The following is a 27,143-nucleotide window of genomic DNA, read 5'->3' as shown; positions in this document are numbered from 1 at the left end:
TTTAAGATTTATCTGCCATGTCTACACCTGCCTTTAGATCAAATGGGCCCATACAAACTGACGCTTGCAAGGTGGGACATTAGCCTATACCGGCTGAAGCTTGCTAGAATGGGTATTACCTTATACCGACTGAAGCTGGCTAAGATTGACATTACTCTGTATGGACTGAAGCTTATGGTAATGGACATTACTTTGTATAGTAAATCTATGTTGTTATGACTGGCTTCATCTGAAATATCATCCAAAACATGACTGCCTCTGCTATGGCTTACAGAGCTGAATATTTTAAACTTGGATTAAAATGTATTTGATTTTAAGTAAAGTGACACCAACATTGTGTTCCAAAACTTTACTGAATGTTAAGAAAAAATGCAAAGCATTTAACAAATTGTCTTTCACCACTACAAAATCACTTGACACAAATTTGCAATACACCAAAAGCGAAAATAACAATTTGTATAGTCCCCTAAAACAGCAATGAGACAATTTAATGATTAAATATAAAGGATTTACAGGGGCGGATTAATGAGCAGGCTTGCCTCGGCTGCAGCCTAGGGGCCCAGAATGATCGAGGGCCCCCCCAGCCATCTAGCTCTTATTTATTACTATTTTTTAAAAGTGATTCATTATTGGTTGTTTATTTGTTTGGAAGATGGCAATTGGTGTGTGTGCTCATGGAGAAAAACATTTTAATAGTAAGAACTCTTGTATTTTCTTTTGGAATTTGCCCCTCTCCGTGAAGTCATCCATGGTCTATGCTATCTATGGTAAATGTGTATTGAATGCACATTATGGACACGCACTGGATCCGAGTATAATGTTGTGATGTTACTGCTATTGAGACGCATGTATTCTCTGTTACACTCTTTCTAGTTGCTGCATATGACTGATGTGAAGGTGTAAGCTTGCCAGTTTGTTGGTGTGATTACTCTTGTTAGATACAGCAACACATTCTCTTTGATTTGTATAAATTATTTTATAGTTCCTAATATTTAATAGTTTTATAGTTAATTGTTGTATCATTTTGGGGAATGGGGACAGAAGAGGGGCCCATGGAAAATAGCCTAGGGGCCCCTGAACTCATTAATCCGCCACTGATAACATTCATTATATATTGCGCTTGTTTACTACACCACACATGGCAGCTGGAGGAAATCACTTAACGACAAGTATTTCTGGAGGTTTGTAGATTTCATTTAGTTGTGACAAACTATTATAAAGTTAATGATATTATGAATGTAAGCTTACTTAGAAGTTCATCGCTAAGAAAGCAATAAACAGGAAATTGTGCTTTCGAACAGCTCATTAATAGTTAATATTAGATTCACAAATTCAAGCTTTGTCAAGCATCTCAGAAGAGATGTGATTGAAGGAATTATTTCATACCCAATAATAATAATAATAATAATAATAATAATAATAATAATAATAACAACAATAATAATAATAATCGCTATTATTTTTATTATTGTTGTTGTTATTATATACAAAATTATAAGTGATTTTAATTCCTACCCACTATATAAAGTATGAGAAATATAGGAAGATTACTATTAATGAAGAAATGAAAGAAGATAATAGCAATGAAAAAAACCTTATGAATTCAATGACAGCCACACATATATTTACATAAGGAGCAATGCATAATGATCTGTGCTCTACTCTTGATTTTTGAAGTTGTTTTTAATGTTATGGATCTGTATGTTGTAGATATCACCAAGATGGTAAGGATGGATGTTTGGGTTTACTGGGTAACCCTGCCTTAATGATCAGAGGGCCCTATTACTACCTTCTGCCCCCTCATTGCCATGCTTTTGGGACCTGGAGGAGCAGCCATCACAAACATGGTCTGCATGTTAGGAGGGCCTTGGTTTGACCCGGCAGGGACCTCTTGTACCACTGGACCGGAAGGACCCTTTCTCTCAACCAAAACAATGTTCTCTTTCCTTCTGAGGGTTCCCAGGTGTTCAGGAAATGCAACATCCTGAGCAGGTGGGCCTACCAGTAGTCTGTCATCCTTTAATATCACACAATCAGACCTTGGAGCACCATTCACTACATACATGGTCTGCATATTTGGAACTGAGGGCTGTTCAGAGACCAGAATAGTATTATGAACTTGAGGTTCAACTACATACATAGGGGTGGTGGTGTAGTACACAGGCTGCTGAATGATGTATGGTTGACGAGGCAGAGTTGCTACATAGCTGGTATTGACAGTCTTCTCAACAGGACTTGATGGGGCTGATCTTGCTGCCATGTGTTCCTCAACAGCAGTGTTCACCATGCTTTCTCTGTTGATTTTGGTTTCTGCTGACATCACGCTTTGTTTAACGATGGACTTCACCTCACTTACGGACTCTGCAATTTCCGTTTGAGGGCATATGCAGATCTCAGCCAGGGTCATGAACTTGGGGTCCAAGTCGTCCAGGAAGCTGAGGTCATTGTCCACCTCGGTGATGCTGCAACATCCTACTGATCCTTCAGGTGAGTCACCACCTTCGTAACTGTACCCTAAAAAGGTTTCATTTGGAACTTCGCCGCCTGCTGCCTGTTTTGCTTTCTACAAAATATTAAAATACCCACATTATATGATGATAACAAATTAAACTAGAATGTGTAAAATAGACAGGCATCACAATCCTTTTTCTACTATCACTATGTGGTGCTGCTTCAGTTTTAGAACAATCATTTCCAGTTTTTTTACTCTAACAATGTGTCTGCAACATCTGAAAAAGATCCATGTAATACTTTTAGAGTTACTGTGTTCACAAGACCAAGTGTCTTATACAGCTGCTGTTTCCTTCCTTTGCTGCCACATAGTGCTGCTGCTTCATTTTTAGGCTAATTTGTGAGAAAATGAAACCAGGTGTATTTTTTTGTTAAGTTGTAATAAGATCCATCCAATACTTTTTGACTTATCACATTCATAATGTAAAATGTCATCTACTTTCATCATTCCTTTTACTGCCACTGAGTGGCATCACTACAGTTTTGGGACAAATTGTCTCAAAATTTAATCAGCTCCACTTTGGGACTCATACAATGTCTTTGGAAAGTTTGAGAAAGATATATGAAAAACTTTTTTGAGTTATCGTCTTAATAGAATCAAGTCTCAAAACTACCCTTTTTTGGGCATCACTATGTGCTGTTGTCTCTTTCAAAACTTAACCAGTTTTAGTTTCTCACCAGTACCTGGGCAAAGATTTAAAAAGATGCATCAAACAGTTTTTGAATTATTGGCTTGCATACCAAAGTGTCTACAGTGGCAGAGGAAGTGGAGACAACGTCAGACCAATGCTAAAACCATATGCATTCCGTGAAGGCGAAAGGAAGACAATTAGCAATGTACAATCATTAAGTGACTATTGCTGCTCTGGTGAGAACCTTTAGCTTTGAGCTGTACATGTAAATCATTTTAGTCACATTTGAAGAAGCAGAATAAGTATATAAATCTGAATGAGAGGAGTCACGTACCTGTGAGTAGTACTCTTCAAGGAACATTTCAGGTAGAGCTATTTCATCAAACACATCTTTTTCATGCTCCAGAACCTCAGACTGAAGGATACTTGCAGTCCCATATTCTTGGTCCATCGTGAATCTCTGAATGCCATAGTCAGTCTCCACCGGTCCTTTACTGATGGAGTCGCACCATCCTTGGGTATACATGCCGTTCCTGACACTCTCTCTCAACACAGCAGATTTTGCACTGTATTTCTCTGTGGAGACCAGCTCATGGGCACCGTTTGACATCAGCGCAGGAACACTGAGCAAGGGGACTGCCTTTAAATGGAAAGATCTTTGATTTTGTAAATGACAAAATAAAATATGGGACATTTCACAGCTGTGAATACAAGACAACATATGCTGTCACAAAAATTGCATCAAGAATACCTATTTGAATATTCATTTCAATATTAGTGGATGAAATATTTGGAAAATGTATGCTTTATTGCATTGGGGTGAAGGTTTTCCAAATCTTCAACATGTGAAGAATGATATTATGCCTTTAAGTATAAAAATGTCAGTCCTGCTGCAGTGTGACTGAAAAATCTCGCATTCACTAATATTGCATACTAAAACACACCTATCCAATGGGAATAACAGGGTTAGGGGAATGCAACTCCAAAACTGAGTGAACTACGGCAAGCCAAATTAATTAAATAATAAAAACTGTTCTACCAATGGCCAACAATGTAACTACATGCATTTTAAATAAGAAATAATAATATATTAATAAATTACATCATATACATCTCCTGTGGGTCTTAAAAGTCTCATGAGAATTAGCAATGCTTCAAATGAATGTGCCAAATTTAATAATTTAGATTGTAGGGAGTCCAGAGTAATGATGGTCAGAACAACACGTTCCATTAACTATTTGCTGTATTTTCTGACTCCACTAGATAGTGGTTTTGCATTACTTTGGGGCATGCTTTGAGTCCTTTTTTGAACAGAGTGCACCATCTAGTGGCATCAGAAAATACAGCAAATGGTTCATGAAGCATCGTTTTGGTCATCATTAGTCGGCATAGTAAGCCACAGCTACCATATATCAAGGCATGCACATAGCACAAAAACAATGGATTACAGGACGTGGAGAGGCACAGAAAGTAACATGGCTACAGTCTATGAAAAGCAAATCTACATGGATTAAAAAACATTGCTGTGTTTTTATATGATAATTTGTCAAATATTTTTAGATTTTTAGAATCTAAGACTTTGACCTGTGCAATGCATGGATGTACAAAACGGTTGCTTCTTTTAGATTAGAAAACCGGTTCAACTGATTCACTGAAAATAACGGGTTCAAAAGATTGTTTCCTTCATGAATATGACGTTACTTTTGACATCACTATTGTTCATTTGGATAGTTGTTTTTGCGTGCAAGTAGTGTTTCTAGCATATTGAATTGCATTGTTCGTGCAGTGCTTTTCTCTCCCACTGAAAATCGTTGAAATACAAATGTTATTCCGCGTTATATTGAACTTGGATGGTAATATGTCAGTCTTGTTAGAACAGATTTGCAGTGTAATATCACACATTGTAGCAGACTGGTTGTACTGTCTTGTCTTAATGAATGCAAAAAATTATCATAATAATACAATATGTGCAATGGGATGTACTGCATATAACCACACAATGAAAGGAGTATGCAGTATTGTACTTAAACGTAAGAACCGGTTACCTTGTCTTCGCCCACTCCCTCTGTGTGGTATGGAATCATATATTCTTTTGTGTCAAAGGGAATGTCAGTAAAATCACCCACAATCCCATCTGCAGCAGAACCACAGGTGCAGAACAGCAACAAGAGAGGAACGACTGGAGGGAAACATTTACATTTATGTATTTAGTTGATGCTTTTGTCCAAAGTAACGTACAAATGAGGCAAATAGCACATTGCAAACCTGTGCGCTGTCGAGGAGTCAATTAGACTGTAGCTAGGCTGTTTTTCAAATGAATGCCCTGCCACTTTCATAATTCTATAGAGCAGTGTTTTCTAACCCGGTCCTCGGGGACCCCAGACAGTCCACATTTTTGCTCCCTCAACAAACATGGACTATCTGGCTGGGAGGTTGGGTTGGGAAACACTGCTATAGGGTATCAGAATTTATATATATATATTTACAAATGTACAAGGATGGATGGGAAAATAATCTCCTTTTTGATCTTAATGAGCTTATTGACTGCCTCCCAAGAGATATCCTGGTGACGTCTAAAGCTTTCATAGTGTCTTCATAAAAGAATCTTACTCACGTAGCAATGCCAAGGCCCCAAGGAACATAATTCCTATTCCAGGTGCAGAAAACTTAGCAGAGGACTTCTTTGCTTCAAAAACATCACAAGACCCCATTTTGGTGCAGGTGCAAACCTCCAGGTGAAGAACCTGTTTGTCAGGACAGGCCAGACCTTGCTTGTCTTTTATTTCCAATGTTACCTGCATGGAGCCAGGCCATAGGTTGACACGGGGCTTCAGAACAGCACTGGTGTCTGGAAGAACATGTGAAGAGACAATGAGGGACACCTAGAATGTGACTATGATGTGTTTAGAGCTACTCCTCACATCTGCATGCTTTTCTAGTGAAAGTAATATAGTAGTAAGAACAATCTTCTGAAAGTTCCTCAATGAAACAACAAAATTACCATTATAAGGCTCCACTTCCCATTCACCACTTGTGCCTTCAGGGACTATTGTAAATTCAAAAGGGCCAGCATTAGGATAGTCATCCATATCAGTTGCAGAGACACTGATGTGGCTAGCATCCGAGCACGTGGACTGGTGAGTACTAGTGAGCTGAGGACAGTTATCATTGGCATCCACAACCTGGATGGCTATGGTGCCGGTGGCTGTCTTGGATGGAAAATCTTGAAGGAAAATGTAAACAAACAAAATAAACATGGTGATGGGCATTATACTGAAAACAGTTAAGGTTCAAGTTAAGCAGTGTATTCAAAGGCTACAAGAACACTCGATTTTAGAGCTTCTGCAGCTTTCAGTCTAAAATCACTGCTCTGCCTGGTAGCTTGTGTAGGTAATGTAGAGAGTCTTGCCTTTCGTCATGCAGATAACTTTTGCATAGTAAGTTCCGTTTGTAAGGAACTTAGATTCTCTGTCTGGCTGCTTGTTAAGTTTGATCTCTGCTGTCTTTTCGTCAATTGAAATCCAGTTGTCGGGATCGAATGCCTTAGCATACCTGTTAATAAAAAAGAGACATTATAAATATGCTATTTAAAATAATTGTTTTGTGTGGAGCAATTGTATCAAAATAATAAACAAAGAGAATAGATAATATATTTGTCTCTAATATAGTTGAATATATGAAAACACTTTTTTTTCAAATCAAAATGCATTATTGAGATTATTAATTCAGAAGGAAAACATATACATTATGTTCCAGTTTCATCTCTTGTGATGCACATAATGCACTTTTCTCCTAAGACAGGACCTACCTAACATTTTCAGCAACTTCTCCTGTGTCACCATCAATAGCTGGATATTTTGCAATCACAGGTTTTTTAGTGGCATTTTTAATATCCTCAGACACTGGCACTGGCTTCACCGGGGGGTTGAAAGCTGGACCATCAGGTAGGTTATTCACTTTGATCTTAATAGGGTAGCTTTTTTTGCCTGGCTTAGATTGACCGGGCTTTGCACCACCAGATCCAGGTAGAACTCCAGCTCCTGCTCCAACTCCTGCTCCAACTCCTGCTCCAATTCCTGCCCCAACTCCTACTCCAGCTCCTGCATCAACTCCTACTCCAGCTCCTGCATCAACTCCTACTCCAGCTCCTGCATCAACTCCCACATCAACTCCTACGTCAACTCCCACATCAGCTCCTGCATCTACTTCTGCTCCGACATCAACATGTAGAGGTGCCACATTCCCAACAGCAACTCCCAGCTCAAGATCTTTGACCTTCTCATAATCTACTGGCTTAAGAAGAACAAAAGCACAACTTAGGGAAAAACTAGTCCACACATATGACATATGTTACATGACTGAGGAATGTACACACACAAAAATACCTTGTTAAGCATTAAAATTCCCTCATTGGTCTTGGGATCCGTCACAATACTGAAGATGTCGTCATCATTTCCAGAAATGATCTTGAAATCAGCCAACCAGTTGTCAGTATTCACTAGATCCTTATCTAAGGCTTTCATTCTTAATACTTCTACGTTGGCTGCGTTCTCGTCAATGCTGCCTTCATACTGGAGGGAACAGAGGATTCAGATACAATTCAATCAGAAACACACACAATGAAGAACTACTTAAATTATTGGTAAATCTCTTTACCATGTCCTTTTCCAAGGTGGGCACATTGTCATTGATATCAAGGATTGTCACCTCCACTGTTCCTGTCCCAGAGTTGCCATTTGCTGCCCCATTCATATCTGCACCTTTTATAACTAAAGTATAGAAATTGTGTGTCTGGGAAGAAGAATAGAATATCAGAACTTTAAGGAATGTAGGAAAGATTTTCTTTCTCACATTTACTGTAACCACAACTGCGCAGAATAATGCCTCTGAATTGTCACAGTTGTATGGATACGTACCTCTTGGTCTAGAGTAGATTCTTTAACGTAAAGTTTTCCTGTTTTTTCATCTATGTAAAACATATACCCAATATCTGGTGGATCCTGCTTGACGATCTTATATGAAATCTGGGAATTAGGAGATCCTGCTTCATCAGCGTCTGTGGCAGTTATTTGCATAACAAAAGTACCTTGAAAGTCAGAGAGAAACAGTTTTTACAGTTTGATGAGAATTTCACTCATACACACCACCAAGTGCGCACGCACACACACACACACACAGTATATATATATATATATATCTTGGTTTTATGAAATAAAACACATTCAAGAAAACAGAACAAAGACCTGCCTGTATGGCTGGATTCGTTAACCGATCCGGAAAGTTTTTTAAATATTGGGGGGTTATCATTCTCGTCGTCGACCTTAATGTTTAAGCCAATGCTCTTTTCTGCAATTGAGCCGTTCAGAAACTTTGCTACGCCTGTCAGCTGAGAGGAAGAAAATAACTTTATGGTCATGAATCACAAATGTAGGCTCATTACTGCTTATACTATGACACAATCCACATGGATCCTTTTCATTATAATAATGGCCATACTTACATTATATGCTGGGATTTTTTCCCTGTCTAATATACCCGTAACCTTTACAAATCCCGTGTTTTCGTCAACAATAAACAGGTTGTATGGTTCCTGGTCAGCGCCTGCTCCCTTCAGGTAGTAGGACAATTTTGCGCTTCCTGATTTGTCAGATCGAATCTGGAAATAAAGAACCTCAGCCAATCACCTCTGTAACAAACAAGATGCACTACTTACCTACAAGCAAGACTCTGACATGCTTCTATAAAAATATTAGTCTCTTTAACAAGTCTAAATATGTACTATGTAGTAAGTGGAAGTAAAAACAAGGTGCTTTGCAAATAAGCATAAACAAACATGGAAGAATGTCAAACTGAATGACTGTCATCCTACCAAAAGCCATGGGACATTTTGCAGGGGAGAGCATCCCAAATTCATTTAGCTTATCACTGAGATGTAAGGGAATAATGTCAATGTCCAGATGAGAGAAATCCTTATTTTAGATGGATAACCTTTGACCCCATAAAAGACATTGTCTGTGTTCCCATAGCCACAGCACCCAACAGAAAACCTATTAGCAATACAACTTTCATATCCCTCTACCATTAATTAGACACTATTCTCCATTTTATTGGACTGTCTCATAAAAGAGCCCCATATTTGCGATCTCATCAGCTGCAAATTCATTGACTCAGACAATTACATTGTTTTTTTCCTTCAGGCATCTGTTAGACGCCCCTTATTGCATATGGGTGTGTCTCTCCTTTGGCTGTTTTGTTTCTTGAGGCATAGGCTAGGTTAGTTTTCTAGAGGAGGCTTACATGATTATGCAAATATCTCACAAACACATGAAGGTGGTGATCATATAATTAGGAGGCCAGAGACGTTTGGTGTAGACCAGTGTTTCCCAACCCAGTCCTCGGGGAACCCCAGACAGTCCACGTTTTTGCTCCCTCCCAGCTCCCAGCCAATCAGGAACACCAAATAGCTGGTACAGGTGCGCTGGGAGCTGAGAGGAAGCAAAAACGTGGACTGGCTGGGGTTCCCTGAGGACTGGGTTGAGAAACACTGATGTATTCACTGACTGGACAAAGGAAAGCGGTCCATGTACTCAGTGACTCATGCTAATGTGTGTAATCAATCACAAAATGTCTTCCCAATTAAATATGACAGAGCTTCTATGTAAGGTAAAACTGCTAAGCATAATTCTAGAATACCAAATGTTGTAAAATTGCCCACTGTTTTTCTGTGACTTTTGTAAATACATTTTTGTTCAGGCCTACTGTCTATGTCATATGACAATGGGTAACAGTCATTCTGTGCTATTCACCATGCTTTCCTCTGACTTTCTGGATACTTCGCTGTTCTCATCTAAAGCTGTGTCAGTGTTTAATTTAGTCTCTTCAGTTGCATAATAATCATAGGCTATCTAGTGATCATTGCCCTAATAGGTAGCTTTTCCTTTATTGGGGTGCGCTCTAGGCCCCCCGGTTACCTGATCCAGGATAAGTAGCTGAGACAACAGACTAGATATCAAGCAGAAAGCACATTGAATTATGTTGATATAGTCATAATTCTCACCTTAGCAATGAAATCCCTCTTTGTGTAGTCTTTGTTCTCCATCAGCTTTATGGGGGGGAGAATCCATTCTCTTTTCTTTCGGACCAGTTTCACACAACTCTGAGCTTCTGCCTCAGCAGTGAACACCTTTCCAATAAAAATAAAACAGAAGTGAACATCAGAGTGCGCAAATAACTGAAAACGTTCACATGGCTAAATACCGTAGCACCTATACTTCTGTTAGGCAAAACACAGTAACTACTTATTTAATCAAAATTAAGTTATATGTGACTGAAAGCTGCTCTTGTGACAAAATATCTTATATCAACTATGCTAGATTTTGAAGAAGACACTATAATTTACCTACCTACTATACATAATAGGTGGACAGTAAAAAGACTTTAAAGCCCTTTTTCTCAGCTTCTGTCAGTGTAGTTACTGTGTTTTGCTTTTGTAGGCTAGTGTAAATGAAAGCAGTTCTTGTTGCTGTAGCAATACCTAACCAGGGCTGGATTAACTAACCTGAGGACCCTAGGCTGATTTCAGCATGGACACTCAGGTGCTGCCCATTTAACTGACCATTTCAGTTTTCCTGAAGTGGGCGGGGCCTCGATGTCTGCCAGGGCCAAGGGCTGTAGCCAAGGACAGTCTACGCATTAATCCGCCCGTGCTACTAACACGATGGCGCCTCCCTTTTTGGGATTTGATCTCACGCCTCTGTTGGTATCTTCTTTGAACAGTGTAGCTGCACCTGGCATATTTTTCTCTTACTGTCTCCGTTGGCAGCCGGGCTTATTCTAACATTTTTTAAAGTATTATTTAAGATAAATTTTTGGCTAACTAAATCAGAACACTTACCATAATCTTTTTTGCATTATCATTGTGTGTAACAGCAATTTAGTTTACAGAAAGACTGACCAGATAACTTTTTTATATGAGGTATCTATGTTGATGTTTAAGACCTGGCTTTCCGTGACATAATTGTATGTTTTTGGAAGTTATATCAGGGAAGCAGTTTGATCTCTGCATTTATCTGACACGGTTATTATTTGGGACTGGGATTTTAACATTAGCATTTTAAAAATGCTGTTTTTGTGTGTCTCAGGCATGTCCTTTTCAAAGTTGGGTTATGGTTTCATAAGGCATGCACAGTGCAGCCTAGTTTTTGCCTCTGGCAGTCTCATTCTTAGAAGCCTACAAAAAGCTGGCTTTAGAAAAACTGCAGCTGTCAATCTAAGTCATATTTCACCTGTAAATTGCAAAATGCAAAGTTTCCTATAAATCATGTTGCGTGGTGGCTTTCTTGCACTGGGCCTGTTTTGAACGTAAGGGTTTGGTACAAAACTTGAGGAATCAGTGTTCTAGAAAAACAGACATTGTCAAGGGGAGCTGTTTTGCCTTGGGGGAGAAGACCTAGCAGATATAATTAACAGCTTTTTATATGTTTTTTCAGGTAACTGAGTCTGTTCAAAGTGAAGTACATTGCTACAGTGCACATGAAATAGGGCTTTTCCCAATCATAACTTCAAACATGATTACTGCAGCTCCTGTAATTACTTTCTCTGTGAAGAACACACTTTTAAGATTTTCCCTTCTTTTATTATTAACACTTCATAACGAAGTATAAAATCACTGTAAAACTCTGGGAAAAAACATCACATTCAACAAAAGCAGTTTTTAAATATAACAGGGGAGGATGCAGCTATTTTTTCAGAATCTTTATCAGTAGAATTTTTATATGAAAAACAGAAGACAGAGTTTAGTTTAATGCGTTTTTTTAAATACAGCAACTGATCCTAGTGCAGACACAGCAGCCATGAAAATATCTCACGTGCACAGCATTAATCCTGCCCTATGTTGAACTCATAATGGCAACAGGTGTCTAGAAGAAAACGGACACAGACGTGTCATTTAATGATGACTCACCGTTGGCACGAGAAACAATAGGAAGCCAATTGCAGGAAGTGAAAGTTGGGCCATCCTGGGCAAAGGCTAAACCTTAAGTCCTTGCTTTCAATATGTCTGCCTTTAGACACGAACGAGCAATGACCCTCAACTTAAAGACAGCAGATGATATAGAAAGAGGAGGAGCCTTGCCAAGTCCACACCCCACACTGCAGGTTTGTGAGGACCCTCCTCTCTCCACATCTTCCGTAAGCTCTCTCTACTGGTCTCCAGCTTTCTTCTTCACTCCTTTCTCCTCTTAGAAAGTCTACCATTGTTTCCACCCCCAGTTCCCTGACACAATGGACCAGTGAGTTAATGGGATTCTCAAGGGTTCTGTAGATATAACGAATATGGACTAAACAGCCTAAGCTTGCTGGTTCAAGTCCCAAAGAAAGAGCGGCTGGAGTACCCTAGGTGTCAAGGTAAGGCATCTTTATTACATTACTGTACACTATGCAATTTAACCGAGCTGTGCAACCAGAAAAGTTGCCAGCTGTAGACTTCCACTTGCTATAAGGTGCATGTGAAATAAAAAAAAACATTTAGATGGATATTCAAAATTGGCTCAAGATGGTGGGAAAGAAACCCAAAGCATTATTTGTAAATTTGTGCATTAACCCTGTGTTTAAAAACAAATGAAAGACAGTGTACTGCTTGTACAGCCGTTGATATTCGTAAACAATAATTAATATATGATTGGCAATAATGATAGTTGTGTCAAAACATTTTATGGATACAACCATTATTTCATTAAACCAAATACACCAGTTTGAACTTTTATGCTTTTTAAATTAATTATATAACATACACTCAGATAATTCAATTCTGTCATGAATACTGGTCTTCCAGCACAATGTATAGGTTTTATAAATTATATAAAATAAAATATATTTATACACTTAATGGGTGAAGAATTAAACTGCTGTATCCAAAGTCTCAGAGCCCTTCAACTTACAGCAAAAAAACACAACAGTGGGTCTCAAGCTTTGTGAAGATTCACCACATAAAATCCTTTCCCCCCCCAAGCCGTAGCATATATATATTAACTATAATAATTACAGTGAATAGTAAATATTATTATTTTTTTATCATACATGTCATTGCATATTTTTCACTGCTTTGAATTTTTCAACTAATGACCACATCACACTAGAGATATAGGCTACACACGTAGATGATTTTTTTTCAGTGTCTCTACCTTCCACCAACCAGCAGAAAGATTATTCATAATCTCTTAGAAAGATTCTATTCAAAATCAGAATGTTGACACATTAATGATGTCACATGACAGGATACAAAAAATGATTCTCTTTCACCTGTTTGTTGCACACAAGAATTTTGCTTTGAGGGCTGCAGCAGGGTTCTTTATGCAAACTCGTAAAGTTTGACAGTTCCATCCCTCTATGGAATTCAGCTGTTTTGAAACGGCTTAAAATAAAATGTCAGTGGAATTTTTACTGTCTTAGCTTGAGGGTTATTTTTTGGAAAGACAAGCCAACATCTGGCTGAAAGGTAGCCCCTCCTGAGGTAATTGTACTGCATACAGAAAACCATTTTGCTTATATCTGGAATATTTTCATAAATTGCTTGTGAAATCTTCAGTAACACACAGTAACTAAAGTGTACCAAATAGTATTCTTGTGATTTGGGTTTTTGTTTGTTATAGTACCATTCCAAGCCTGGCACACCTGACACAAACACAGCCTGAAGGTCTTTGCATTGAATTCCACTTTACTTCCTGCTGTAATGGCTTAATTTTAACCCTCATTTAGATTGTCAATTAACAGTCCCCTTCAATTCCCGTCTCTAGACTTCATACAGTACCCAGCCAGTAATAGACTGCTTATTCAGCGGCAGAACCTTCTGAAAGCCACATTCTCAAGCGGTCTTTAAGTTTAACATGTTATTCTGTAATACCACCTTGTTGTTGTGGAGCAGGGGTGCTCCCTCTTGACTCTTCTTGAAAATGTGTTGGGTCTTCCAGCTGCACCTGTCTGGAGAGTGTGATATTCTGGGACTTTGGGATATCACCCATTTGATCAAGGCTTTGGTTTGTTCCAGCAGTGGCTTCTTGTACCACCAGACCTGAAGGACCCTTTCTCTCCACCAATAACATGTTCTCATTCATTCTGAGGGTTCCCGGGTGCTCGGGAAATGGAGCATTCTGTGCAGATGGACCTACCAGTGCTCTCTCTCCCAATATCATAAAGTCAGATCTTGGAGCACCATTCATTACATACATGGTCTGCATGTTTGGAACTGGGGGCCATCCAGAGACCAGAATAGTATTATTAACCTGAGGATCAACAACATATTGAGTGGACTGTAACACAGGGGAGGTGGTGTAGTACACAGGCTGCTGTATGAGACACATATGATTAGAATTAATAGTTTCTTCTCGGACCTGCATGCTAGGAATGGCAGCAGTGGTCTTGGGGATTTCTTCAGCAGAGCTTATTGAATTTGAACTTGCAGTGTTCAGTTCTTGTGTACCAGCTGTCATGGATATATTTCTTCCAGTGCTTCCTAGACTTGAACTCGCTATATTCAGTTGCTGTGCATTCACTGTCTCAGTGCCTTCTCTGCAGATCTTGTGATTTGGCTCGACCCCGTGCTCGGCGATGCCTTCTTCTAGTGGCCTGTATTCTTCGAATCCGGTTTCTCCATGTGTACAGACTTCTGCCAGCGTCTTAAACTTTGGGTCCAGATTGTTCAGGAAGTCAAGATTGTCGTCCATGCCAACAGAGCTTAAGGATGCAATAGATCCAGCAAGAGAGCTGCCAAATTCTCTGTTGTAATTCATAATGACATCGTTCTCGTTATTGTCTTCGATTATATATCTTGCCTTCTGAAAATGATAAAAAATATAGTTATTCCTCATTTAAATTATTCAATTTTATTACATGATTTGAATGTACTTTTCCAAATATGCAGCAGTTCCATTTTGGGGTGTCTGTTTCCTTTAATATAATCACTGCGATCCATCCATTTTCTGAAACTGCTTACCCTTGCAGGTGGTCTGGAGCCTATCCTGAATGTTATGGGCACAAGGAAGGGAACAACCCAGGATGAGGCATTAACCCATCACAGGGCACACTCACACCTATGGGCAATTTAGTAACACCAGCATTTTTTTTAGACTATAGGGGATAACCAGAGTACTCAGAGGAAACCCCATGATGACACTAGGAAAACATGCAAACTCCGCACATTCACAACCCAGGTAGAGACTTGAACCCAGGTCCCAAAGGTGTGAGGTGACAGTGCCAACCAATGCACCACCATGCCACTCCATGGGCTCTATAATTGTACATTAAATATAATCTTCAACATTGAGTGGTGTAGCTCAGTGGGTTAGGACACTGTGTATGTGACCAGAACGTCACTGGTTCAAAACCCTATAGTGAACAGCATGATGTCACTGTTGGATCCCTAGCAAGGCCCTTAACCCCAATTGCTTCAGGGACTGGCTGACCCTGCTTTCTCAATTGTATGCCGCTTTGGATAAAAGTCTCTGCTAAATAAATGACATGTTATTGTACCATTCAGTCTAATTACAGAAGGATTCCAATCATTTACCTGTGAATAGTAATTTTTCAAGAATCCCATTAACAGAGATTCGTATTTCCCAATGCGCTTGCTGTCTCTGTTACCCTTGTGCCAGTTTGCAGTGCCTTTGTTATCCCTATTTGTTTTAGGCAGGTAATCAACCACGCATTTGTTGATGATCGACTTGCGCGAACCATCTTCAGAAATCTTGATGTTGTGCAAGGGAAAATAGGAATTGCGGGTTTCTTCAGTTTTTGGTTGTTTAGATGTCATCACAGGGAGCATCGGCAGTTCCTACAAAAAAACATGCAAACTGTGGATTTGATTTTGCAGCTTACATTACAGCTCTAAACTGTATTAGTGCTTTGTATTTCCAAAATGGTTCATAATAGCTTTTTGTCTCAGTTGCCATGAAAAACAGGTTAGTAGCTTAGTAGGAATTTCCATTGAGCATGTGAGTATAATAATATATCATATTCAGGCATTGACATAACTAGTAATCAGCTACACATTCATGGTATAAAGGATTAATTAAGTGTCATAACAGTGCAAATGTGTACTTATTTTATCCACATTTGTGCTTTTTTGACAAGAAATTAACACATAATCCCTGATTATGTATAATATATAAATAATAAGGCACCGGCATTTAACTGAGGTATTGACACAGAATGCGTGACTCACAGATAAAAAAACAAAAAACAAAATAAAAGTCATCTTCAGTTACCCTGTCTTCACCTATTCCTTCAATGTGATAAGAAATCATAGTCGGCTCACTGGGATACGACAGCTCGACCATTTCAGAGCCATGTTCCTTGGATGTGCCGCAGAAAAGCAACAGAAGAGGCACCACTGCAAAAGGTGTGGCAATGGACATCACACCGATCAGTTACCGCGGTTATGTTTCCCTCAATCAGTTATCGCGGTTACGTTTCCCACCAATTAGTTACCGCGGTTACGTTTCCCACCAATCAGTTACTGCAGTTACATTTCCCACAATCAGTTACTGTGGTTACATTTCCATCAGCAAGGGCAAAACATTGTTCCACAGCAGTGTTTCTGACTAAAAAGTGGCTCATGAGACCATTTTCAGTGGGTCATAGAGTGCGTGGTTAAAAAAAAGAAAATTATCCTCCCATCAGTAACGGTCACCACTTATCCTCCCTCCACCCACTTTACAGTTTTTACTGTTGCCACTCCCAGCCCCCAGTCAACAACTTATATCATGAATTTGGGTAGTGACTTACTGACCAAGGAATGTGGGTTGTGAGGCTAAACCAGTACAGAACTAGTGTTCTACTGCTTATGTGGTTGATTATGTGTGTGAGTCTGTGCCCTGTGATCTTTGTCTCTACCCCATAACTCTGAACTAGATTAGAGGTAGGTGGATGGATGGATGGATGGATGGATGGATGGGCAGACTGATATATCATCACAAATACATTGGGTCTAAAAACATGGAACTATTAATCTTTAAAAAGTGGAACTCACGCAAAATCAGGAAAATCCCAAGAAGCATTGCTCCTATTGCTGCTGATCCAAAGGATTTAGAACTCCCTCTCAAAGCTCTGCCCCCACAGACGGAATCTTCAGTGCAGGTGCACACATCCAAATTGAGCACTTGGTTGTCAGAACAGGCGAGCCCTTGGTGGTCTTTTATTACCAAGGTGATCTTGGAGGAACCAGATTCTAATTTACGGTTGGGCTTCAGGACAGCTGCAGTGTCTGGAGGATAAATATTCACAAACCAATTTTATAAGGCCACGTGCAAATTAAAGTTCAAATGTGTTTTTTAAATTGTTTTAAAGGACAACACTTGAGATTCTTAGCCACTGGAGGCCATACCATTAAAAGTCTCCAGCTTCCATTGATCGCTTGGATTTTGAGCTACCAGGGTGAACCCAAAGGGTGCAGCATTAGGGTCACTATCCTCATCGACTGCTGTAACAGTCACAGCTTGGACGTCCGAGCACAGAAGCTGGTGGCTGCTGGTGATGTGAGGACAGTGATCGTTGGAATCCTGAACCTCGATGGCTATGGTGCCAGTAGCCGTCTTGTATGGGAAATCTAGAAGGAAATCTCAATCAATAAAACACGGGAAGAATAGCTATTTGTTATGAAAAAGTATTCATGCTTAAATATCTAACCTGTTAACCCTTCCCAATCTATGTTTAATAGGAATTTGATTTTTATTGGTAATTTTCTTTATTTATTTATATTAATAGTATCCATGTAGTGTATTTGCACTTGTGTAAATACATGCACATTTTCCAGCTTTCTTTTTATTTTCTTGATTTATAATAAAATTAATAAAAACAAATGATTATGCTAAATTATTATTATTAGATATCATAATAATGTATTGTTTTCAAAATATAAATTAATGCTATTTATGTGCAATTGAAATGAAGTATTCCTCATTAGGGATTTGAACACACTATCCCTGAAAAACAATAGTGCTCCTATTGTCTTCTTATGCTACTGCAGTTGTCCGTTGCTTAATAACCTGCCTTTCATTACACCGATGACTTTTGCATAATATATCCCATCCTTCACAAATTTGGACTCCCGATCTGGCACCTTGTTGAGTTTCACTTCAGCAGTTGTTTCGTTGATTGACAGCAATTGTTCTGGATCATAATCCTTGGCATACCTTGGTAGGAGATGAGCTCACTGATCAGACGCCTGTCATACGTGAACTACAACGAAATTTCTCAAAATTACGTTTTTAATATCTATCTATCTATCTATCTATCTATCTATCTATCTATCTATCTATCTATGTCTACATGCTACAGTATGTACTTAATGCATTAATTAAAGAGTCATAAGGTATTAATTACGTGCTGCTCCCATGCTTGTTCATCATTAATCAATCATGACAGTTAATGTTTATATTAATTAACAGTTAACTAATTACTTAATAATGGTAAGACCACTTGGAGCAAAAATTACTTATTTACTACTCAAGCAAAAATCATGAACTGATATGTTTCCCCATGAAATACATGAAGTGTCATGGTTTATTAATGATGAATAAACATGGTATCAGTACTTAACATACACTTAGTTGCTGGTTAATTAATGTACTAAGTAAGTACACTACTACATTATTGATGTCCCCTCAAGTCAAGTGTTACCAAGTTTTGATTTCACAAGAAGTGTAAGTTGGGATGGTCACACCCTCACGTCACGTCATGCATATAAAATTCTAATTTAGATATGCGTCATATATAATTAATATACTTTTTCAATTAATCTGAAACCAAAAAGGAGACTCACCAGATATTTTTGGCAACCGTCCCAGAGTCTCCATCAATGACTGGGTAGGTTGCAATCACATGTGGGAGATTGATTTTGGTGCTGTCCTCAGGAATGGATGCTGCTTTAACTTTTGGAACAAACCGGGGGGGATCAGGCAGGTTCCTGACATTGACTTTTATTGGATACCGTTTAAGACTTCCCAGGCCTGTGGTGCCACCAGAACCAGGTCTTGAAGATGGATCTGAGCCTGCTGACCAGACCGAGTTCTGAAAAGGTGCCTTGTTTCGTACAACCACACCCAGCTGCATATTTGGGACTTGCTCAAAGTCAACTTCCTTCATAAAACAGAGAAACACATTATAAATCACACATGTATCATGATTACCTCTGTGTCAAAGGAATCAAACAGAACTTGAAGGTTGACTCTACCTTTCTCAAAATTAAGACACCTTCATTGGTTTTAGGATCTGTCTCAATACTGAATGTCCCGTCCTCATTTCCTGAAGCTATTTCAAAGTCAGCCAGCCAGTTGTCAGTCTGCTCCAGATCTGAATCAAGAGCTTTAATCCTCAGCACTTCCACGTTGGCTGTGTTCTCATTGACACTGGCCTCATACTGAAATAAACACCGGAGGGTACATTTAAAGGCCTGAACAATCATATCAGCACGTTCTCATGTGAAGAAGTTGTACTTTTATCTACCTCATCCTTCTCCAGAGTGGGCATGTTATCATTGATGTCCAGAACCTTCACCGTCACCGTTCCTGTTCCAGTGAGCCCGCCTGGATGTCCATTCATATCTGTAGCCTTTACTGTCAATACATAGGAACTGCACCTCTATTGACAAGGTGAATAATGCAAATTAAAAATGATCATGATGATCACGTGGGGATGTGTCAGGGCGGAATCAAACAAAACTAAACTTTAGGCACACGGTCACATTTTTTCTTATTTCCTTAGCATTTTCTATTCAATTCCCTCAAATCTATGTTCTTCTGTCACAGAACATAACAGACACAGCAACTGCCCCCAAGCCCCCAAACTGCAAATCTCACATATATGAAAAATACCAACGATTAAAGCATTGATATCATGCATAGTACATTAATTCATGCTTCTTTTATTTCTCTCATTTTTACTGTATGTATACATTCTCATTATGGTGGGAGTCGTAACAAAAAATATTTGGTACAATAGGTACAATATCTAAAACAATTTTTAAATGTTTGTAATGTTTTGTAGTCAAACTATGTTATCGAAGTATTTATTTAATGGAAAAATGCATGTTTGTGTAGTTTGCTAACTACTGCAGTGTATGATGGGTACAATATTTGGAGGCTACTTAAATTTCATCACCTGCAACTGAGCAAGTGGCGTAGGCAGGTCCTAGTGGTAAATTTGGAAAGGTAGGGGGGTCCATTTTTGCCCCAGGGCCAGCTGTTGTGGGCAGTGATGGCTTAATAGTTACGGAAGTTTATTTGTAATTGAAAGATTGCAGGTTCAAATCCCCAACCACCAAGGCATCACTAAGGTACCCTGAGCAAGGTACCGCCCCCAAGCACTGCTCCCTGGGCGCTGAATTAGCTGCTCCCTGCTACAGTATGTCACAATGTCACATATAGGTTAAATGCTGTGGTGTGTCAACAATGACCACAGTTCTCTAAATTCTATACAGTTGTTCTGCCACTGAACACAATGGATTTAAAGCAAGTTAAGTGAAGGAAATTGTGCTTACTTCTCGATCAATATCTGGTTTCCATACGTGTATTTGTCCAGAACTTGAGTTAATATTGAACATGAATCCTGTATCTTCTGGTTCCTGCTTTATAATACTGTAACTAATCGCTGTATGAAGAGTAGCTGGATCATCCTTATCAGTGGCTCTTACTTGAGTGATGAATGTACCTGCAATATATTTCAATGAGCATTGTAGTACCTGATTTTGTATTTTATTTTCTTGCTTGAACAGAGAAGTTAAGCAATGAAAAAGAAAAAGATTTACCATTCACATTACAATGCACATTACGCTACACTTCAAAGAGTCTCCTTATTTATCAAATATCAGATTCAAAAATAACATCAACTGACATTTTACTACTGGTTGTGCAAAACCTTGAGGTGTCTAATCCGCATTGCCTGCAAAAAAAAACTACATTATATGTATTATAGCCTGTTTGTGTCATGAAGTATATTTGTCCTCTGAAGTAAAATAAAGAATTATTACAGGAATTTAGCACATTTCTGTTCTTCTTTATGTTTGCTGAATTATAACACACACATACTTATTACTACAGAGCATCAAGAATTCAGGCAGACAATGAAAATATACATACCTGGTGGACTTCCTTCACTAACATTTCCTGGTGGCAACACATCAAATACTGGGGGATTATCATTTTGGTCTATGACCTGAATCCTCATTACAATGTTATCTTCTGCAATGGACCCATTTTTGTATTTTACAACAGCTGACATCTGCAGAAAAAAAAATCTCACTGTTTTCTCTTCCCATTGAGCAATCCTATTTACAACATTTTATCACCAAAACAGCAATTGTTCTCTTGCCCTTACGATGTATATTGGGATTTTTTCTCTGTCCAAAATGCCGGTAACCCTAATGAGGCCATTTCTTTTGTTCACAATGAAAAGGTTAAAGGGTTCTTCAGTGGCACCTGGTCCATTCAGGAAGTAGTCAAGGTCCACATTAATATCTTTGTCAGATCTAACCTGCAAAAAAAGCATAATCCGCATTTGACATGATACATAGGCTAATAGTGTGTAGGATTACTCTAATCCCCACTAATTTATCAAAATTAACTACCAAACTAACTAAAATACAGTAGGCTGTTTATTATGTGAAGAACATAACATACTATAATCAGTATATGCAGGGGTGCGGAAATCCAACGCCCGACCCGTCCGACGCCGGTAAATTGACCGTCAGACAAGCGTGTTTTTTCTGGTTTCAGTTGCCCGCAATTTTCTGGAGAAAAAATAATTTTATGTGCTGCGCAGGGCATATTTTTACCACTACTTTCAAATTTTAAACATTTGGGTACGTACTTCGTGCGGAAAAAGTCTACTTAGACATGTTCTTCATATCTCAAATTGGTCTTCAATATTGTTTACAAAATGACGGCTGATTTTTCAAAGGGGAAGCACTCTTACGGTGTTACATAAGTAGGCCTACTGTATTTTACCCTGCTATTTAGACGCTTGGAGATGCGGTCATTTTTTTCATGCCGACATTACGATGTAATCTGATGATTTTTCATTATAATCGATAACTTTTTTTATACATAATTGGTAGGTTGTGATATATTGAATAGTTAAGAAATTTATTGCGTGACAACATTAATTTTGATGAGCTGTCTATAGATCGTTTTTGATTAGAGGATTTTTCATATAATACAAGTTGGTTTCGCGCTGTCAGTTTATTAAAAATAAAGAAGAAAACATTTTAACGGTTTCCAAATGTTATGAAATATCTATAAAAATCTTAACTTAGACGCGATTATTTTTTTCCCGACAACATCGGTAATATTTACTTCTTTGGAAATGTAACATCTTGCGGAATTTCGAACGCGTCATTAGGAATTACCGTGCGTAACCCATAATGCACTGCGGAAAGCACGTTTTTCTCGCTGTTGCGTGTTGCTGAAACTGAAGCAAGTAGCATCGCGGATGAGAAATGAATCGTTTCTTGGTTAAAACTGGCACAACAAGCCCTGAAAAACCTGACAATGAGGGCAAGAAAAGAAAAAGAGAAACTGAAAGGGACCGTGAGTATGATAAAAAAAAAAAAACATCTTTTATATAATGTTACAGAGCAAAGTTGCAAAATAGCCTACTACTCCCTGAAAGAACTTTTTTTCAGTTTTAAAATGGAAGGCAGTTTTGGTATCAATAAAAGAGATCAGAAAAAATAAACTTTTCACTTTTGTTATTTGTTTGTGGGCAAGTGAATTTAACTGGCAGACAAGTCGATTTTCTAAGTTTACTTGTCCGTGGACAAGTAGAAAGAAATTAGATTTCCACACCCCTGATATGTCTTTTTTTAAAAACAGCAAGACTTGTTAAATTAATTAAAAATTATTTGGAATGAAACTTTGGGAAGAAACTGTACAGAATCTGAAACCTTCATTTTAATTTGTTGAAATAAGATGTTTTTGTCACAAGGCACACTCAAACATATTAGTTTTGAACATCTATAAAGATATTTCTCCTGTATAATAATTCCTAAAGTTCTAACAAAGAATTTCATTATCTTAATTTAAAATGTACCATATACTGTATACATCCAAGCCTGGAAATGGCTGGAATAAGATTCTTACTTCATCAATATGATTGTCATATGCAACATTCCAGTCTATCTGTCCTGAAGGCTATACTACACATACTGTGCTAACCCTCACTGGTAGAATTTACTGTATGCGCATTTCTTTTTACATTATTTTCTGTGGAAACAGATTCACCCAGCAGCTGTGCAAATCCGGGTTCATTGCCCCATCTCAATAGTCCACAGAAATTAATGTTACCCGTGCTACGGATGTTTTTCCTGTGTAGTCCACATTTTCTGTTAGCTTCTGCGCAGGGACAACCCACTCCCTCTTCTGTCTCGTTTTGGCATCCACTCCATTTGTGGAAACCTTTCACAAGAAAATGCAACAAATCACAACACAAGCAACAGAGACTGGGGGAAATCAGTTGTCACCGACACAATGTCACTGAAAACAGTGGTGTTGTCACAAGCATCGTCGAACATACAGATCCTTATATGTACGGAATTACAGTCTTACTTAAAACCAAAAACCTGTTTTTGAATTGGCTGATTTTTTATTGGAATTGCATGGCCACATCAATGAAATGATGTGTCAGAACAGTTTAATGACCTGCCTGATTCCAATGCAAGCTAAACGCTTCTTGGACATTAGTCCTCAGAATTAAGATGGGCCATTTGACTGCTGTTAAACACTAAAATGGAAGTTCTCATTGTTAATACTAAGCTAAAACTATAGCAGTTAATGTTTTTCAGCCATTCACTTTATAATAAAATGAAAAGGAAATGTTGCACCTATGGAAAATTTCAAATAAATGAATTAGCAACAAAATTATTCTTAAGCACTTTGTGTCAGTTATTATCAAGACATACATGTGCAGTGTAGGACATCTGTGACATGTAATACATTTTTATTTACCAGCATTTTTTTGACTGTCTGGTCAAAGTTTTATCACAATGTAACATACCTCTGAGGAATAAAGAAAAAAAATACGAAAAACACACGTACTAGTTGTTCTTCTAAAGTGCTTTTTTTAAACTTACCACCAAGATGAGAAACAGCGGCAAGCCCAGTACCGAGAGGGAAGTTGATGCCATGGCAAATTATCCTACTGTGAGTCTGTCCAGTGTCCACCAACCCCACTTAAAAAGCCGTCTATCTTCCTCCGTCATAAAAATTATTTAGAACTGACCTAACCTGTTCTATACCAGGTGATTCATGCTGATATTATACCATCATAATGCATCCGTGTTTGGCTTTTACATATCAGCAAATAGCACGCACGAAAAAAAAACAACAAATAGCACAAACAAACAACAGAGCTACTCCACCTGAGGGCGAAAATCCCAAATTATAACGTTGGCTAATATGCAAATTACTGTATGTATTGCCAGTCAACATTACACAGAAACCCGCACCTTCTCACATGTAACATATGATTGTTATATATTATAATTGGGAGAGGAAAATAACAAGCTATCCAAACATATCCAGTCTATTGTCACCATTCCAGTATGGAAGTTTGATGCTATTTGCTTATGTCATGGGATTCCAAAAATAATACCTCGATGCAGTGTCACGAACACATCTAGTTATGCGTTCTTCAAGGAATTAAATAATATCCACCCTCCGTATCTTATTTAATTTATTGTAAAGCACAATGCATACAGTCCTATATTTACCTTGAAGTACTGTACAGTGCAGAAAGTGCTTTTGATATTTGAGAAAACAGGGTTTCTCATCCTGGCTTTGCTATTAATCCTGTTATGTCGGAGGTGCGGGGCATGATCCCCTCACCAAATTTCAGTGACCGGTGGGAGTGGTGGTGGGTGGTCCCCTCATCAGGCATATTTTTTCCATATAAGTCAATATTAATAATTATCATGGTCTAATTCAGGTCACTATTTGTCTTCTGCTTTAAGTTCTCTTAGAATTGACATTAAAGAGATTCAGAACTTGACAATGCAACAAACTGAGTGGACTGCAAACTGAAATCTAATTTTAATAAATAAATCATACAGAATAAACCTTTTGTTGTACAGTGTAGAAAACACCAACAGTATGGTTTGCTAGGTTTTTCCTCTGACTGCCCCGCTGCTTATTCCAGGGGATGCATTTAACCTTTGAGTTGCCACTAGTGCTTAGTTTGTGTTGGAGCTCAGCTCTGGGACTCCTCAGGTGTACTACGCCAAATCAAACACTGCACCCAATATAATTAAACTTACATTTCAGTTAAATTCTGGAATAACTCCAAAGTGAATTACAGAAATGTTCATTCAAGTAATCGACTGTGTTGTATGATTTTTGACATACATTCACCTAAATCATTAGGCCTATGTGTTGCTCATCTGACTTTTAATTTAAAAGGAAAAAATCCACTTTTTGACTACTAAAACAAACGAGGCTACACACCATGTGGTTTCAGCAAAATAAAAGAAAATGTCTCAGATTAAACTCCTCTAATAAAGATAGTCTGTGTTACAGTTTGATGTAACAGGTGTTGATAGAAAATAGCAATTGAAAGTGGAATCCCTAATTGCTGGTGTTTGTTACTGTAACCACTTGCATTTTATATGTTCTGCAGCAGTGGTTCTCAACCGGTGGGCCGCACTAATGAACCGCGGCGAGAATCAAGGGGGGAGGACCTCAAAAGGTGGAGCTGGGCAGTAGCCCAGTGGCGTATATTTACTTGACATGACAGGCAAGTCTCCAGCTATAAGACAGTGGGCAACGCCATCTTGAAGAAGCCACTCCATCCATTCTTTGTATGTAAAACTATATAAGTGACACACAATTTTCTTGCAAATATCATACAAATGAGACGACCTACAGTGATAATTATTAGTTTATATCTGGAATATGATTTAGAAATCATTGGAGATTAGTTTTGAAAAATAACCAAAACAAGGGTGATTTATGATGCTTTCTAAATGTATTATAATGTTTTATAATGTTTTATGAATGTCCTCATAGATTCTTATAAATATGACATTCATAGAAAGTGTTACTGAAATTACATTGTTTGACAGTGTAACCAAATTGTTTTTTCTTTATATTAATAAACATTGGCAATTAATGTTATCACTGAACGATGCATAAAAGAGAAACAATATCATAGCCTGTGCAGGGGGCCTGCACAAGAAAAAATCATAATGGTGACATTTGCACAATCGGTATTCTATTGCTCATTTGTAGGTCACGTCAATGATACATCACCATGTGGGTCAATTAACTTTTTCGGAGTGGATACCCTGATTCTACTTTGTGAGCTTGGCAAACTAGACATGGGTGGGCTGACCTCTGGAAGCCTGAGGGAGGGGGAATGGGGGAATCCATCAAGTATGGCATCTATAATGTTGTACAGTACTAATGCAATTAGTAAAATCATGTTTACAGCTTATTATATATGTATAAAATCTATGTTTCTTAAAATCTATGTTTATTATTAAAATCAGGAAGTGGTAAAATGAGTTTACAGAATTTCCAGTCTGTCACGACTTTAAACTGCAAAAATGCCCCATCATACTGCTGACATCTTTCTATCTTGTTTGTCCTCAATATCTCCTTTTTAAAAAGATGTTGTGCGTGCTGGGCTCTCGCCTTCATCACCAACACTTGAAGCTTCCTCTGAGGGAGCACTTATCACTTCTATGATATTATATTATTACATGACATTATAGTATTATATTACATTATATTACATGATATATTATGATACATTACAGTAGCATAAGCCAATATATCAGCCCCCCCTGTGTATTTTGCAGACCAGCAGAATATCCCCATGCAGGGACCATGTTTGCAGCTCATTATAGCCTCGTTTCCCTGCCACAGTTCCACGGCTCACAGGAGGCAGCTGGCAGCGTGCTGCTGGATTGCGACCGGGGTTTGAGAAGCACTCTTTCACACTCAGATGGCTGCTGTT

At 38.4% G+C, this 27,143-nt stretch overlaps 2 protein-coding genes across 7 annotated transcripts; both read right to left on the bottom strand.

The window, feature by feature from the left end:
• Positions 1 to 1,537: 1,537 nt before the first annotated feature.
• LOC111850141 (desmoglein-2.1-like) lies at positions 1,538 to 12,159 on the bottom strand. The gene is made up of 15 exons (XM_072701121.1): positions 12,106 to 12,159; positions 10,702 to 10,710; positions 10,201 to 10,326; positions 8,644 to 8,799; positions 8,391 to 8,529; positions 8,060 to 8,229; positions 7,800 to 7,934; positions 7,529 to 7,714; positions 6,952 to 7,436; positions 6,553 to 6,695; positions 6,145 to 6,366; positions 5,758 to 5,991; positions 5,189 to 5,322; positions 3,478 to 3,783; positions 1,538 to 2,563 (listed from the first exon to the last, which is right to left on the bottom strand). The coding sequence occupies exons 1-15, from the start codon at positions 12,157 to 12,159 to the stop codon at positions 1,763 to 1,765; spliced, it is 3,300 nt and encodes a 1,099-aa protein (XP_072557222.1). The 3' UTR covers positions 1,538 to 1,762.
• LOC140591127 (desmoglein-2.1-like) lies at positions 11,817 to 24,469 on the bottom strand. Of its 6 annotated transcripts, none has more exons than XM_072712851.1 (14): positions 24,262 to 24,469; positions 23,477 to 23,587; positions 21,510 to 21,665; positions 21,272 to 21,413; positions 20,674 to 20,843; positions 19,641 to 19,775; positions 19,369 to 19,554; positions 18,958 to 19,274; positions 18,186 to 18,328; positions 17,521 to 17,742; positions 17,167 to 17,400; positions 16,403 to 16,527; positions 15,706 to 15,969; positions 11,817 to 14,974 (listed from the first exon to the last, which is right to left on the bottom strand). In XM_072712851.1, the coding sequence occupies exons 1-14, from the start codon at positions 24,313 to 24,315 to the stop codon at positions 14,030 to 14,032; spliced, it is 3,204 nt and encodes a 1,067-aa protein (XP_072568952.1). In that variant the 5' UTR covers positions 24,316 to 24,469; the 3' UTR covers positions 11,817 to 14,029. The 6 variants fall into 6 exon arrangements, with proteins under 6 accessions (XP_072568952.1, XP_072568953.1, XP_072568955.1 ...); XM_072712852.1 differs by having other exon boundaries at positions 11,817 to 14,971; XM_072712854.1 differs by lacking the exons at positions 23,477 to 23,587; positions 24,262 to 24,469 and adding exons at positions 21,812 to 21,921; positions 22,002 to 22,480 and having other exon boundaries at positions 21,510 to 21,660.
• Between the last annotated feature and the right edge of the window lie 2,674 nt (positions 24,470 to 27,143).

Source organism: Paramormyrops kingsleyae, chromosome 1 (assembly GCF_048594095.1).
Source record: "Paramormyrops kingsleyae isolate MSU_618 chromosome 1, PKINGS_0.4, whole genome shotgun sequence".
Lineage (NCBI taxonomy): Eukaryota > Metazoa > Chordata > Actinopteri > Osteoglossiformes > Mormyridae > Paramormyrops > Paramormyrops kingsleyae.
Note: the sequence above shows the minus strand (reverse complement) of the source record. Positions and strands in the feature narration are given on the sequence as shown.